This window comes from Sycon ciliatum, chromosome 1 (assembly GCF_964019385.1).
Source record: "Sycon ciliatum chromosome 1, ocSycCili1.1, whole genome shotgun sequence".
Classification (NCBI taxonomy): domain Eukaryota; kingdom Metazoa; phylum Porifera; class Calcarea; order Leucosolenida; family Sycettidae; genus Sycon; species Sycon ciliatum.
The window spans coordinates 37,033,888-37,050,409 of NC_088643.1; the positions used below are offsets into that span (position 1 = coordinate 37,033,888).

Below are 16,522 nucleotides of genomic sequence, written 5' to 3' on the forward strand. Positions count from 1 at the left end.
CTCGAAAAAGACGTATAAAAATCCGTAGCGCCTCTACGGATTTTGGCACGAAAATCGTACTCCGGAACCTCTCTATTGGGTCGCATGCAAGCCTGCTAGAACTTGGTCCCCTCCTTGTAGGAATGCATTTTTTTAAAACCTTTAGTATATTCATTATCCACACAGACCGTTCAGTATATACATATATACATATTTTGACTAGTTTGAGGGAAAGACACAGAGTTTGATTTGTAAAGTTATATTGAAACATTTGACTACAAGGCAGCCAGCCAGCCAGTGGCAGTACATTGTACACTGATGCATCATTCATTATCTCATCATTCATATCATAATAGGGACGTTGTTCTGTTCTGCCTTTCTCAGCCAGGGCATGCACCTGCCTCTTCACCTGCTTTCCCCGGGCAGTAGGACGGCGGTGGCGTACTGGGCAGGATATAAATCAAGTAGTTCAAAAACATTTCAAAGTAGCACACAGCAGCACTAAAGAAAAGTCAGGAAAAGAGAAAAGAAATTGTTTAGAGGAAGAAAGGGAAGATTGCCTTGCGACCACGTGGGTAGTCCTTGAACTCATGACGGTAGTTGCGGTGTTTGCCAAGTGCCCAGATGGCCATCTGAGCGGCACCACCAGCAGTGAAAAGCAGACCTTGAGTGGCAAAAGGCATGCAGACATCAACATAACACAACAATAGCTTGCAACCAACTACGACCGCCACAATTTGTAAACAAGCTGGAAAATTTTACAGGAAAAAAACCTAAATTTACTAAATTGATTATTACTTTTATAGGCTATCCTGCCTCTGCACTTCACACCTGAAGTGATTGGTCAACCGCCCTCATACAATCAGAGTTCAGCAAGTGTTTTCGCTATCCTGCCTCTCTGCACTTCACACCTGAAGTGATTGGTCAACCGCCCTCAGCCAATCAGAGTTCAGCAAGTGTTTTCTTCTTGCCTTGCTGATGGCTGAACTTTGCGTGAGGAAGGAGAAACAAGCCGGAAAATTCTACCGGAGAAGAAAATCTGAAATTTAGGTGATGATGCATGGTGATGAGATTAGAGTTTATGCTCCAATGCAACTCACTTAGTATGTACCGGTACTCCGATACAAGTCAAACATACTCTTGCTTAGCACAGGGACATTGTCCGGAGCACGGCTCTATAGTGATCCATACTGACATATGTTGAGATAGGAGGTTAGGAGGTACACTTGCCTACAAGTAAGTCGTATGATCATGTACAAATAATTAGTTCGGCAGTTCTCGACAAATTAGACATGTGTGATGCTTTGACACCCCTTGACAAACGTCGTAAATCACTCGTGCGAGGAGGATTCCATCATAAGAATGATGACAACTTGAAATGTGTCGGGGCAGCAGGGTACTAGCATGCAGGTGTTGCACGAACATTGGAATTTATCCACCACAGGTCCAGGATGCATATGACAATACATGCACAACACGCATTGCATCAAAATGATGTCAACTTGAAATCCTGTGGGTACAGCAGCCACAGTGCATTTTCTCCCTCCCTGGGGTCATGTACTCTTGCTGGTACCAAGAGTACATAAACCAGAGTGTGCAACTCGGGATGGTTCCTGTGGGAGCGTAATTCGTGCAGTACGTCATTTCTGACGGCATGGTAAGCCACAGGTACGGTGAAAAGTTGCGTAACCAGTCGCGGTGGTGCAGGTCACTGAGTTTGTCCTGATTTCGGTTTTTTGATACGGATAGCCTGGTGACTTTACTTGTCGGTGGATGTACGCAGCGTACACAGTTACACAAAACACCAAAACCCTGAAACTGGACGTCTAAAATCAAGCAAACTTGGCTGCTTTCTGGGCTATGAAACATGAAAATTTGAGCTGTACGCCGTCGCGGCTTGGCTGACCTCATCAGGGTGACGTAGTGCACGAACTGCGCTGTTTCAGATCTGATATGCACAGTTGCACACTCTGGTTTATGTACTCTTGCTGGTACCTATCTTGCTAGTACAAATTGCCAGCTGCGCACTCTGGGCAGTTCAGAGTGCACCCGTATCATATTGTATTATTTTGAACTCGGTTCCCTGTTCACTCTGTCCTCCGTTTGAGTCTAGCTGATATGGAAGGCAATTGTTCACTGTCCCCTGTGATCAGATTGACCACTTCTACACTTCTACATATGCACGCTGGGCAGTCGGGCAGCCAGACGGACAGACGAGACAAACTCCCACCCAGACACGCAGACAGAAAGACAAGTAGACTTACCAGGAAGGCTCTGAGTCATGATGCTGAAGAAGAACCATGCACCAATCTACACACGCAAGGGCACATACAAGGGCACACACACAAGGGCACACACACACACGCACGTGCACACACACATGCACACACACACACATGCACACACACACATGCACACACACACACACATGCATGCATGCAAAAGAAGAAGAAACAATTTAAAAAGAACAAGAGAAGAAGGAAATAGTCTCAATTTGGGACATAAGGAAAATACATCGAACCATGGAGAATGATCATAATTATAAGCATGTTTAGTTGTGTAGCTTCGAGACCATCCGTAATCACCAATTCCCCCCCCCCCCCCCCCAAAAACGAAGATTAAGCCTTTGTGTACGGACTGTACAACGTTCGATCCCCTGGGATCGAAACTTTTCAAATTTTCTATCGATCGTAACAATCATTTCTGGGTTATTTCCAAAAACTAAATTATGTAGGTCGAAGAGAAAACTCCCAGCTGCCCATTGAAACAATCGCTGGAACACTCCGATGTCCGGTTCCAGAGTTACGAAGCTCGAAAGTCAAATCGCGGCAATTGTGTCACTCAATAGCCGTGTGCGCAGATTTGAATGAGGGATTTCCCCATCTTTCTGGGCATCCAGTGACGTAGAAACACATTCAAAATGGCAAACGGATTCGTGGCAGTTTGTGAATTTTTTTGAAGTAAAAATTTAGTTGTCACAAGCAAGGAGAGTGAAATGGCTGATACAAGACGACATGTCGGAATATTGGCGTTGCAACTAAGACGCTGGGTTGTAGCGCTGGCGTTTTGACCTTCGTGGTGGCAAGTGTGGGCTCAATGTGTTCCTCTTGCGACGAGCTTTCCAGGAAGCCCAAGATTGAAAAATCGTCAAAAGCAGACCAAAGTTATGACCCGGAGAATTATGGAATTTGAGGTGAGTCGAGATCAAATTCAGTCTGCGTACATTTTTTCAGTACATAAAGGGTTAAGATCGTCGCACTCCCTCGTCCTAGCAAACACACCCGCACAATGACCACCCGGCTGACCTTATTCCCAGAGTGAACATGTACGCTCGTACATGAAAACTGTACTATGTTTTCAACTCAACGAGGAAGCGAGCAGCATTGAAACCTCTTCCTACCTTAACTACAGCGCTGCTCTCTGAAATCCGATCACACTACTAGTCACTAGTCAAGTTTGCACCTGCACCAGTTCACAGCCCAGTGTTGGCTGGTCTAGGGCTGAACAGCACTGCACAGCGCTGCCCGGCAACGTGGCGCTGACTCGCGCTGCACAGCGCTGCCCGGCGTGGCGCTGACTCGCGCTGCACAGCGCTGCCCGGCAACGTGGCGCTGACTCGCTCTATAGGATTTCACTGAGCAGCAGTGTAGAAACATTCGTTTTGAGAATATAAAAATTAATAATATCGATAGTCCAGGATGATGGCGACAGAGTATTCCACAGCACAGTGCAGAAAAGGCCTTCAAAAGGGTAAGACATATTGGAGGATTATAACAGTTGAAATTAGTCGTGTAGTCAATGGCAGGCAATGATAGGCAATGGTCCTTATGCACGAATGCACTATTGACGTAGGTGCGTACATACCCGGTTGGGTGTTCATTCTGTGCTATACATGCACACTTGACCAATTTCACTTCGTTATTATTAAATGGCAAACAATCGCTTTCCCAGCTGCATCACTTTGGATATAACTAATGACAGGCTAGATCTTTGCCGGAAAAAAGGTCTTCGTATGAAATTCCTTCAGGGCCCATTTCTTAGTGGAAATAGCAGTAGACTCAATAGGGTCCTGCACCCAACCGGGTCTACGGGATTCCGTATATCTGTACAACGTGCATAAGGCTTATGGCAGGCGGCTGGCTAATTGTATTGTATTTTATTATTTTACTTGGGCATTCCCAACAGACCCAAATGTCTTCTTACAGGGTGCCCACTAATCATCACAGTGATCGGACATACCTCGTAGGTGTAGTTGGGGCATGAGACAAAGTGAAACATCAAACTCAATGGGTTGGAGTTCGGCACGGGAATACGGCGAACCTTCGAACCTGCAGGATATGCACATAAACACACAAACACAAACATTATACACACACACGCACACATTATACACACACATTATACACACACACACACACACACACACGCACGCACACACAAATTATACACAGAGGAAGACAGAGCAAGTGAGCGACATGACAGAGTGAGAGTGGACAGACGGATAGACATGGACAACAGACAGAAAACAGATAGCAATCATGATATCGCACACGTGCACACATGCACACACACACATGCATAGACAGACAGACAGACACACACACACGTGTGTACATACCTGCTGGGCGTAAGTCTCTGAAGAGGCAGTGGCAGACAAAGTTGCCATATTCACAGAACTGTGGACAATGAAATCACAAGGAAGAGACCAGAAAACCAGCATTACAACCACTCAACCACTACACAGCAGCCCCATGCTGTGCAACCACTACACAGCAGCCCCATGCTGTGCAACCACTACACAGCAGCCCCATGCTGTGCAACCACTACACAGCAGCTCCATGCTGTGCAAAACATCGTACTCTTGATAAGGAAACAAAACTGAAAAGAGACAAAAAAACCAGTCTACACCAGATTGCAGGTGTTCACAAGAACTAAAATGGTAAAGGTCCATAGCAGACCAAACACAATACATGTATCGTTATTACAGTGTGTACACGTAGATGTGATACGGTGGATCCGTCTAATCTGGCATGTCATTCATGCTACATGATGGCATCATTGCATTGTCACCGGTAGCTCTAATGTACAGCTGGCCTTCTATTACACTTGTGTGCATCTTGCGTAGGTAGCAGCATACTATGTGACGGGGTTATGAGGCAATATTCGCGAGGGCATGAAATGAGAAAGTGTACGTGACATTTCTGCCCATTTGACCAGGTTTTCATGGTGGTCCACATGCCATGCTCTGGACAGGAGAAGAGTGCATGACTTGTACTAAAATGAGGAGTGTTTAAAACATGTGTACTTAGTCTAGCCTCTAGGCTTGCCAGGCACACACACGTGAGCACGCGCACACACACACACACGCACACACCACCACCACCACCACATTATCATTCCTTGAGATCAGGCCATCATGGTTGATAGGGTTTTTTCATGAAAGTACAATTCACCATCATACACAGTAAAACAGCAGAAACGTGTGTGCGGACAAGACTATTAGACTAACCAGGAATCCACCGAGACCAATGTAGAACTGCAAGTCGCCAAACACTACACAAGAACAACAATGCCGGAATTAAATACATAAACACATAACCGCACAAAGAACACAGGTTGTGAAACATGGCGACACGGCAAGCCTACTCATACCTGCCCGCACTAAAAAAAAGTAAATACAGGTATTGCTGCCCATATCAACTGGCATCATATTGTCCCTCCCCTCAATGTCTCTCGTTTTTCTGTACTCGCCTTTTCAGGTATGTGTGCATACGCATGCTCTATGCGACATATCGGTTTGCTCTTGTTGTGTCCAACTCGAGCCACTGTGCACCTCAATCCTTTTGTGGATGGTTCTCGGCCAGTGTCGCGAGGAAAATATGGACACAAACACTGAAAGTCTGCCCAAACTAGATTCGAGCCGACAACCTTTGGATTATACAGAAAATAGCATCTGTAGAAGAATGGGAAGCGACCTACACCCGACTACGACTTACTACCCAAGTGGATACTGTACTCTGAAACTACATGACGGAGCCTCGGACCTGCAAGTGTAATAGGGGTGCGACCAAGAGCACAGTCAGCAGTATTTTAAAGATTATTATTAACTACAAACGCAATAATTTAAAAATGCAAGTTGCACATTGATTACACACGCCATCAGCCAGGGTTTGTTGAATGCGAAACTTGCATAAACTATTGCATTGATGTCTTCTTTTATTTATCTCCACAAAACACTGACTACCAAGTGTCAAGTCGGTGGGAAATCACGAGCTCCAGTGTGGGGATCAGACCCTTTCCTCCACAAAACGCTTTACAAATTCTTAACATGTATGGTATATGCTTACTGGGAGGAGTGTACAGAGGATGGTTGACAAAGTAGGAGATGAATGCGGCGAATCCCCTGTGCATACCACACATAACACAGATATATCCAAGGGAACAAGCACACTTAGTCTTTGCGACAAGAACTCCTGTGTGTACATTGTAGTCTTGGGTAAGGCCTTCCTTCTACAACTTTCCCCACAACTTCACAAGGTACAGGACTAGCCTATGGTATACTGTACTGTCACTTGCAAGTGATCAGTACATAAACCCTGATGATGCTTGATGGTACAGTGTATTGTTCCTCCATGATGTCCCAGATAGTTTTGATAGACCACTCCACAGTGTCAGAGCAGTACCAGCACACTAAGTCACAGCAAGTGCATGCATCCCATCTCTGTGATAGAGTACATATCCCTCTGTGATAGAGTACTCGAACATTTTCCATGCACATTATCATACAAGAAACCAATGCCATTGAGCTCAGCTTGAAACCACACATACCGTGTAATAGAAATGATACACACTCCTCCTAATTTCTTTTTATCATCTCTTTCCCTTATACAACGTCTATAAATTAATGGATGGGAAGCCTTTGATTCAATGTGCTGCCACAAAAGGATAACATTTCATTACTGATAAAAGCCTGGCTTGGCTTCTAATTCTAGAGCGGCTCCATACCGCACCCGCAAACACACAGCACACACAGAGAGAAGCTCACAAACTGCCAAGATGAAAACCAACTCACCAGTAGTAGCTGCAGTTCTGAGAGTTCATAGAAATACGGACAGTGGGAGTGTACATAAGCGCATGGGGATCAAACGACCAATACACAAACGCACACACATGAACGGAAGCATACACACACATGCACGGAAGCATACACACACACACACACACACACACACACACACACACAGGACCAAACATGTGAGTGGCATCAACTCGGGGAACGGAGGAGACAGACCAGACACAATAGTCCGGCAAATTGCGGCCGTGGCTAAACACCATTTTGACATTGCACTGTTATGCATTTGCTGAGCAGGGGGTCGTAGTATTGAAGGAGATAGCACATGACCATAGGTTTAGCATCCAAAACGATATGCGTTTCGAGCCGTGATTTTAAAGTTCTACATGACCCATGATCAGTGCAACTGCCGGTCATCGCGGTGTCCTGCCAACCCTACCGTGGCCCTGTCCCAGACAAGCAGTGCCATATGCAAGTGGGCATACTTAGTAAGTTGATCCTGCACCTGAGTGAGCAAAACCTACATCATTTCATGTTCCATTCACTTGCGTCATCTCCGATGTTACAGCTCTCTGATGGTGAATAGCTACAACCATGGCATTGCATCCTGTCCCCTGTGAATGGCGAAAGCACATTGTTATTCAAGGCCTATACCACTTCTCACCGCTTTCCATGTACAGTGTCAATACAGTATGGCTACTGAAGAATACCCCTCCCCTCCCCGGCTTCTCACTTACAGCCCCCTGTCAAACATACCTTGAACAAGTTGAGGATTGGCATAGTGCCCTTGGAGAAACGGTGCACAAACAGTGTCTCCAGGTCACGCTTCAGGTAATGAAAGGTCCAGCAGAGAGCAGCAACACTGAACAACAAACAGGTACATCCACACATATAATATTATACTGTGGCTACAATATGAGAGAGAGAGAGAGAGAGAGAGAGAGAGAGAGAGAGAGAGAGAGAGAGAGAGAGAGAGAGAGAGAGAGAGAGAGAGAGAGAGAGAGAGAGAGGCTTTGTCTGTGCGGGCGCCAAGACCACCAAGGTCGGCTGAGCAGCAGGGCCCCGCCACCACTTTCCGAATTCATTCGGGAGCATAGTGGACTTAGTAAAAAAGAAGAGAGAGAGAGAGAGACAGAGAGACCAAGATAGAGGGAGGGAGAGAGAGAGAGGGAAAGAGAGAGAGAGAGAGAGAGAGAGAGAGAGAGAGAGAAAGATAGGTAGACAGATAGAGAGAGACAAACCAAGGTGCCCGACTTTCTCCTTGGACACGCAGTTATGTTGGGTAGAGAGCAACAACCAAAACGGAAACAAACTCTGGACTTTTGCCAACTGGTGTTTCATATTCGAGCTACTTGACTAAGCTGCATGGGCTTGCTCACTAGGCCAATGGCATGATAACCACAAAGTCATGCATGCTGCCAGCGCATGTCACCCGCCTCTTAAACAAATTTGAAAAACACTCGTTTTATAAGAAGCACCGACATGATTGATTTCAGATGTTCTACGTCTGACAGCCTAGTGTAGGTACATAATCATGAATACGTACAGTCTCCCCTAATCCGGGCAGGTTGGAAGCGAGCACTGCCCGTACTAGGGATTGCCCGTTACTCAGAACATACATACTTAGTTTTATTACTTACTGCATGCAGGTAAACATTTTTATGCCATTGGTTTTGAAAAAATGCCAACCCTACCAGGCTTTTTTTCTCACTTTTCTGGCAGTTCACTTCTCCCGACTGTTTACTATGAATTTGAAGTTTATCCCATTCCCATTTCAATAGTTTTGGGGCAGTTTTTTGTGTTGAAAAGCCAATTCTTCTGACTCGAGATGGGTGAGAAAGGTGCCCGGTAGACAGACGTGGCCGGATTAGGGAAGTTACTGCATGTCAGTCGAGATAGCATTGGACAAGCAGCAATACATCACATGCCTCAATGTAATGACTGTTGTACAATTCACACTTACTGCACAACATTGTGATAGCTGGCTTGTGCCACAGCAGAGCCGTAGATCCAGCTTGGCCGGAAGTAGAAGAGCATGTACGCAGCCAGTGGACCAGTGTATTCAGACAAGAATACTGTAGACCAGCCAATCTGGGGACCTGACAAACAATACACCATATACACCATATACAAAGCAGCAGCAGCAGCAACAACAACAATACACCAGCACTGTAGGTAAATTACAGGAATGGCAAGCCAAAAACAATAGCAGCAGCAAAGGTGACATCAATAATGACCACAGTGAAACATATTGCCAAGAGTACATAGTGCTCTTGATACTGTTCATAAGAATAGCAAAATGTGTGCAGCATGGAGTCCATTCAATCCAACCGACATTAAATTACACACCAGCAAAATGCTGACACATAGCACACACTCTGTCAGTCTAGGTCTGGAAGGTACAAAGGGCTACGTGGCAAGTACATACAGAACTTGAACAACAATAGCAGCAAGAGAATGCCTGAGAAGCACTATGGCTGGTTGGGTGCCTCCTCACCTAGATCCTTGAAGTACAGGGAGCTGCCGTCTCTGATATTGTGTTGTGCCAGTGTATCATCATCCTTTAGACCAGGACTCTCTTTTGAATAAATGCACACACATGCACACAGTCACACATCACTGTTTCAGGAGTTGGAGCAGGGCAACACAGTGAAGTGAACAAATTGGAAAGAAGCAAAGTTGACCAGGGACAAAAAAAGCCTTGCAAACATGCCAGGTACAAGTCTGGCACTTAGATGGTGAAAGCGCGGTGTGACAATGGCAAACTTCCTACAGTACAGAGCAGCCGTACGCAATGTAGCAATGGTATGGGGCGATACGTTAGGCAGATATCTACAGACAAGCCATACATGTGTGCAGTACATTGTACCTCCCAGGCACTACATGTGTCTTCAGCAAGAGGTAATACTAGGAGGCATACGCACGCACCACAGTTGCTCAGATTCCATGAGTGCCATGGCCAAATGACGGGCTTCACATGCACACAATAGGCTGTCGTAACAATATTGTTCCTAGATCTGGAAGGCGTGCGATGGATACGGGTGTCTAAAACGAAAGAGAGCAATGCACCAGTTGGAGTAACTCACTTGGTTCAAGTCGAAACATCTGCCGTGAGGGATACAAGCTGGACTCTTGGTTGGGATCCAGGAACAGGAAACACAGACAGACAGACACACAGACACACACAATGCATTTCAGAAAAGAGCTCACCATACAGGTACGGTAAAGGATCATTGATTCACAGCCTCTATTTCGGTCCCTGTCGAGTTTCTACCTGCAAAGCAGCTTCCGTGTATAATAGTAGGCACTTCAGTCACGTGACACGACCTGTCAAAAAGTGCTAACGCTGAATCGCGTACATGCGTGGCACCGCGGAAAGGCGCATGCATAGATCGATCTCTAGCTGCACGGAAGCTGCGCAGGGCCTTCTCGTGTGGCGCAGCGTGTAGCTGAGGCCCTCAGCTTTCGTTTGAGCCCACATACGTCATGATGCGGCAATTTTTTGAACTCACGTACAGTTCGAGTAAAATCGGCAAGGATTTTTCGGGCATTTCACTTGATTGCACGCATTTGCCATGTAGCTCATCGTCTTCAGCGTCGTATTTCCTTTCGGAATCAGTTGTCCTCGTTTGTCCAACACTTTGCGCATTGCTGCGCAAGAAGAAATAATGCGAGGTGTTATTGAAAGCGAGCCGCGACAGGCGTCCTCCCGGCAGTAGTCCTTGTTCGTCGGAGCCCATGCGCATGGCTGCGCAAGAAGAAATATTGCCAGGTGTTATAATTATTGGAGTCGCATCGGAGCAGTCGTCCTCTCCTGCAGGCGACGAGTAGGACAGTATATACTTCGGCGACTGGACCAAGAGAGCTGACATCAAAACGGCCTGCTTGGAACAAATCGTCAGCTGATCAGCAGGTGGCTTCCAGCGACCAAGAAAAGCATTGACGGTGATATTATACCAAGAATCCAGCACACACTCTATGCACAAAATCTCTCATGCTGGAGTTGCTGAAGTTTCAGTAGTCCCAAACATTTGCAAACGATGTTCTACATGTAATAGTTTGTCATTTCTTTCCGTCAAATACGCGGTAAAATTCTAGTTTGCTCAGTCTTCGGCTCATTGTTCTTCCGTATTCGTCACCACTTCAGTACTGTACATGTAGCAACAATGTGTTCTGGCACTGAATTATTGTAGTTACTTTATCTTACCTCAAAGTCTCATCTTATGCTTTTCCAAAGGCTTCTCTGCACTGTTTTCATGCTGTTGCGATGGAGTTGCTATGGAGTTGCCATGGTGACCACACCCGATATCTTCGTCTGAGCTGCTGGACGGATGAAAAATGTGAAGTTTTTCCAAACCATGCTGTTTCTGCATTCATCTGGTTATTTTGACCTGCTTCCAGCGAGCCTGGTATTTTGCCACTATAGACACTGAAGCAAGTCCTACCAATTTCTGATATGCTGCTGGTGCCGTCGAAATACTGAAATTGCCGTTATTCAATTCTCCGACTTTGGATGGCTATATCTCTGTGCCAAGTTATTCTTTTTGCTTCAAATTTTCTGTGGAGTCTTCCTAAACCTATCTGAATCCGATACAAGAAAGAAATACGAGTATTTCTGGTTTTGAAAAAACCGCCTGAAGTGCCTAATAATAGGTCAACGCATGGTGTTGGAGCGATGCATGCACTGCTGTATGTAATACATGCCAGTGCATGCACTGCTGTATGTAATACATGCCGGTGCATGCACTGCCGTATGTAATACATGCCAGTGCATGCACTGCTGTATGTAATACATGCCAGTGCATGCACTGCCTTATGTAATACATGCCAGTGCATGCACTCTGGTGAACGGAACTGTGCATAAGCCTGTATGACAACCTTTGACAAGTCTGACATGTCGAACTTGATCACAACACAAACACATCGCACACACGAAATGCAGGTTCCGATGATAAAGAAAAGAGAACATACTGTGCCGGTGGAAGACATTCTTCAGCTCACGCACTGTCATGCCCTCCTCGAGCTGAGAACAGCAGCAGCAGGATAGTACCAAAAGCACACAAAGAGACGCAAATACATACATGAACAGTGCCACTCTCTACAAACTACGGTTCTGGCACCATTCCTATATTCTTTGAATTTAGTCAATATTCCACATCCACTGATGAGCATTGAAGGAACAAATCAGCTGTCTGGAGGGTCTGGCAATAAAACAAAAAAGTCTGAATTATTAGAGAGGTTCCGCATAACGTAATTACGTTAGTAAAAAACGTAGTCGATCTACGGAAAGTCTTACGTAAACTGCATCCGCATCTGGGTTCCGCCATACGGAGTTTTCAAATCACGTAGCTGCCCTTGGCAACTCCGAACGCGGCAGTGTACGACCAGATCGACAGGGGGAGAGACTCCCGAGAGAGTCATAAATGTGTACCCCAATCCACTTACGGACCAGCTACGTTATCAGAGCCCTATCTACGTACTCTCCGTAGACAACTTTCCGTAAGTGGAGTGCAAACTCGCGAATTCACGGGTTTTTCCTGCCCACTAACGTAAAGTTGCTCAACTAACTTTACGTAGTGCGGAACCTCTCTATTGCTTAACGAACACCATTACAACGTGTCCCATATTTGGCAGGTACCGCCAGCTTGAGCACACTTGTGAGTATGACTGTACACAGTTCATGACCTTTTATGCAGGGGCTGGTATCATACATGCAGGGGCTGGTATCATACATGCAGGGGCTGGTATCATACATGCAGGGGCTGGTATCATACATAACCCCTATTCTTGATCATGTGTATGGCTGGAGCGGACTTGTCCCGTGAAACCAGATGCCAGGAAGATAAGCCTGATGCACATTGACGAAACGCCGTAAGATGCCGTAGAATCCTGTAGGCCCGGTTGGGTGTTGAATGTACAAAACCCTGTTGTGTTAACTGTATTTTCCACTACGAAACATTGCCTGCAGGCATTTCATGCAACAATCTTTTCCGGACGAAGAGCCAGCTAGTCACTAGCTCTATCCCTAGTGATGAAGCTGGAAAAGCGACTGTTTGCCATCGAGTACTCATATTGGGCCAAACTGGTCAAATGCGCTGGTATATAGCACACAATGAACAGCCAACCGAATATGTACACACCTACGGCAATTCATACATCTGTACAATGTACATAAGGTTTACCCCTGTGGTTTACCCCTGTGGTTTACTATACATAGCTGCAAGAGTAGATAAACAAGAGTGTGCAACTCGCGGATGAGTTGGCCCACGGCGGAATTTTTTGTTGACGTAATCTTTTCGACGACGCACGCGCTGCGAGCCTTTTGGAGAGTTTTCCCTCGTGCACTTGGCTGGGCTTTACACTACAAGGTCTGTGCCCAGCACGTGCTCTCACACTGCTCTATGCGGCAAAGCCGCGTTTCTCTGAAAAAAGGTGACGTAACCAAAAAATTCCGCCGTGGGCGCGGGGTATCTGCAGATTGTGCAGGAGAGATCCGGAGTTGCACACTCTTGTTTATCTACTCTTGATAGCTGTGGTTTACTATACATAGCTGTGGTTTACTATACATAGCTCCCATTCTACAGGCCACAGTGAAACCAAGAAATAATTAGAAGGTTTGCAAACCGCTCTACGTGGATTGAAAAAAAAGAACCGATTCCAAAACAAGGATTAAATCTACCCTCTTGGTGAGGCACCGCCCATACAAATGAAATGCATTGCTAAACTCCCATGTACAGACGGTCTTTGTTTGGTGTTACGCCCGGATATGCGTTCTACATGCATGCATGAAAATGCCGCAACGGAGTGTCCGTTTCATAGCAATTTACTATCTTGACCAGGCAGGCACAGTGGGTTGGTCAAAGATCATGATTGAGATACGAGAGGTACCTGGTTCAAGTCCTGCCTGGGAGCGGTTTTTCCAGCCGTGCTGCTACCCACAGTCAACTGGGAACTTGTGGCCAGGCACAAGGGGTACATGGATGCAGCTAATGGGGTCGTTTTCGGCACTTGTGCCAGTGGTTGTGAGACTTACCCACTCACCCCCACCGTTAGGCGCTGCATCTGCCGCTAGGGTTTATCGGGTGTTAGCGGCCGTCGTGAGTTCCCTTCGGGAACGGATACGATAATTTACTTTTTTTTTTTTTTTTTTTTTTACTATCTTGACCGATGTGTAGGTGTGCATGGGAAGTATTGTCATTACATTCTTCCAGCTCACTGTTTTGCCACGGGGTACTGCACCATTACTGTTTCATCCCCCCCCCCCCTCTCCTGAGTGCCTTATTGGGTCGTCAAATGTAACATTTTTGTAAATTGTGTGTATTGAGTGCGAAACTTGCCCAGTAAATGCAAAAGCCTTTCATAATTTCTGGAAAATTGAAGGAAACGGACTTACCTCTTTTAACTCGAGAATAGTCTTCCCAGAGGAAGACAGAACGGTCACCTGAAATGTTCAAAAATACCAATAGTTTCAACGAAAGACAAACAAATTGGGAAACAAATTAGAAACTTGACGCTGATAAGCTCTATTGCCAGCGACTTGAGAAGAGCACACGCCACCGCTATACCTTCATGTTGTCTGAGTCTAAGGAAAGTGGACGTAGGGTGATGAAGCACAGCAAGCAGTGTCTTTTGATCTTCTTTCCCTTTACTTTAGCTTTCCTTTTTTTTTGAAAGGAGGCGCAATAATAAAGCGCTGGTACATGGTCGACTGCCAGCTGACGTGCAAAATTTTGCGTAGGTAGCTCCGGAGATTATGCCGGTACGCGGTACAGGACACGCGCGATACCTGTGCGATAGACTCGTAGTGACTGTACGTCTTTACTTGAGTACGAGTACGAGAAGACATGTTATAGTCCGTGAGCCAAATCTCAGAATCGGCTGTTTTAGCATCGACCGTTGCACCCAGAGAGGGACAAATCGTCCTTCGGCACACCGCTTCACGATGGTATCCTGAAGCGATTTCCACTTGTTGGACAGTTCGAAACTGATCCAGGGAGGTCACAGAAGACGCCAAACATCCAACTTTGCTCACTGACAGCAGCGGCCATTTTCGCCTTCTTCGCTTGATATTTTTGCGCTTGTTCACGGATTCTCATTTTTTGAAGCCATGAGCAGATACCACGAGTGCACATAACGCGGAAACCAGTGCACAAAACTAGATTCGAATTTTTTTGCCGCTGAGAATTATGAATCGGGATGCAAACTGCATGCAGCAAAGTCACTACTGTTTGTAGTTACAATGCAATCGTTCAGAACTGACTTCCAAGAATGTCCTAAATATCTCTCGACATATTTGTTCACGACTTCCTAGGCCAATCGGCGTAGACTGTAGTGAGTAACCTTCTGGAGCAAATGACGACTGCCCCGAGCATGAACTTCTTTTCATCCTGTTCAAGGTCAAATATTACTCAGTTTGCGTTGAAGAATAACAATTACATTCGTGAATGGCCGAACTGAGAAAACCCTCATGATTTCTCTTGGATTTCGTATCCCAAGTTCCTCTACTTGGCTGGATAAATCGCCTCTTTACTTCATCATACTGGACTGGAACTTGTAGATAATAGCGAGCAATGAATTGGTGAGTGAAGTATATTTCAAAAGTAATAACCACTCGATTACTGAATAGTAGTGAATACGTAGAATACTCCAGTATTATTATTATATGAACACTGAAGCTAATGTGACATTACAGTAGTACAATAGGAAGTACGTCACCACACTGTTGTAAATGCACGCGCTGATCCTATCCAACCTGACGGCCAATGCAAGAGGTTGGAATTGGCTATTGATTTCCTAACACACTCATACAGCACCAAAAGCTATCTGTCATTGCTCATTTTCAACTCAACATAACACAGTTGCAAATCACCAGGTGCACATCTTGGCACATAATGTGTGCTGTCGCAGTCCACCGCAGAACATAGTAATCCACAGATAACTACCGATATAACATGATGTCACATACATACATGCATGCATGCCGCGGCGCACCCACACGCGTGCGCACACACACACACACACACACACACACACACACACACACACACTTGAAGCAGCTGAATAATCCGACTATGCAGTCTCCCAGGCACGCGCACACACACGAACCAGCTGCCGAATCCAACTATACAGTCTCCCAGGCATGCACGCTCGCACACACACACACATGAACCAGCTGCCGAATCCACACAAACACGCGCGCGCGCGCGTGCGCACACACACACACACATGAACCAGCTGCCGAATCCGACTATGCAGTCTCCCAGGCACGTGCGCACAAACACGCTTATGCGCACGCGTGTGTGCCCGCACACACACATGAACCAGCTGCCGAATGCGACTATGCAGTCTCCCAGGCACGCGCGTGCGTACGCACACACACACACATGAACCAGCTGCCGAATCCGACTATGTCAGTCTGCCATGACTGCGAAACCAGCGAAGACATACAGTGCATTGGCTGCTGCCAGACTG

At 46.1% G+C, this 16,522-nt stretch overlaps 1 protein-coding gene across 1 annotated transcript; it reads right to left on the reverse strand.

Annotated features, from left to right (window-relative positions):
* Positions 1-222: 222 nt before the first annotated feature.
* LOC135824223 (probable very-long-chain enoyl-CoA reductase art-1) lies at positions 223-14,732 on the reverse strand. The gene is made up of 14 exons (XM_065336957.1): positions 14,617-14,732; positions 14,445-14,492; positions 12,023-12,074; positions 10,138-10,182; positions 9,549-9,629; positions 9,015-9,150; positions 7,808-7,913; positions 7,052-7,068; positions 6,327-6,382; positions 5,489-5,532; positions 4,598-4,655; positions 4,219-4,307; positions 2,244-2,289; positions 223-643 (listed from the first exon to the last, which is right to left on the reverse strand). The coding sequence occupies exons 1-14, from the start codon at positions 14,620-14,622 to the stop codon at positions 516-518; spliced, it is 912 nt and encodes a 303-aa protein (XP_065193029.1). The 5' UTR covers positions 14,623-14,732; the 3' UTR covers positions 223-515.
* Between the last annotated feature and the right edge of the window lie 1,790 nt (positions 14,733-16,522).

Coding starts and splice junctions, on each gene's coding strand:
- LOC135824223 (XM_065336957.1), bottom strand. Junction 12,075..14,444: donor CTATTCTCGAGTTAAAAGAG/GTAAGTCCGTTT, acceptor TGCTGTTCTCAG/CTCGAGGAGGGCATGACAGT. Junction 2,290..4,218: donor GCCCCAACTACACCTACGAG/GTATGTCCGATC, acceptor TTGCGTGTGTAG/ATTGGTGCATGGTTCTTCTT.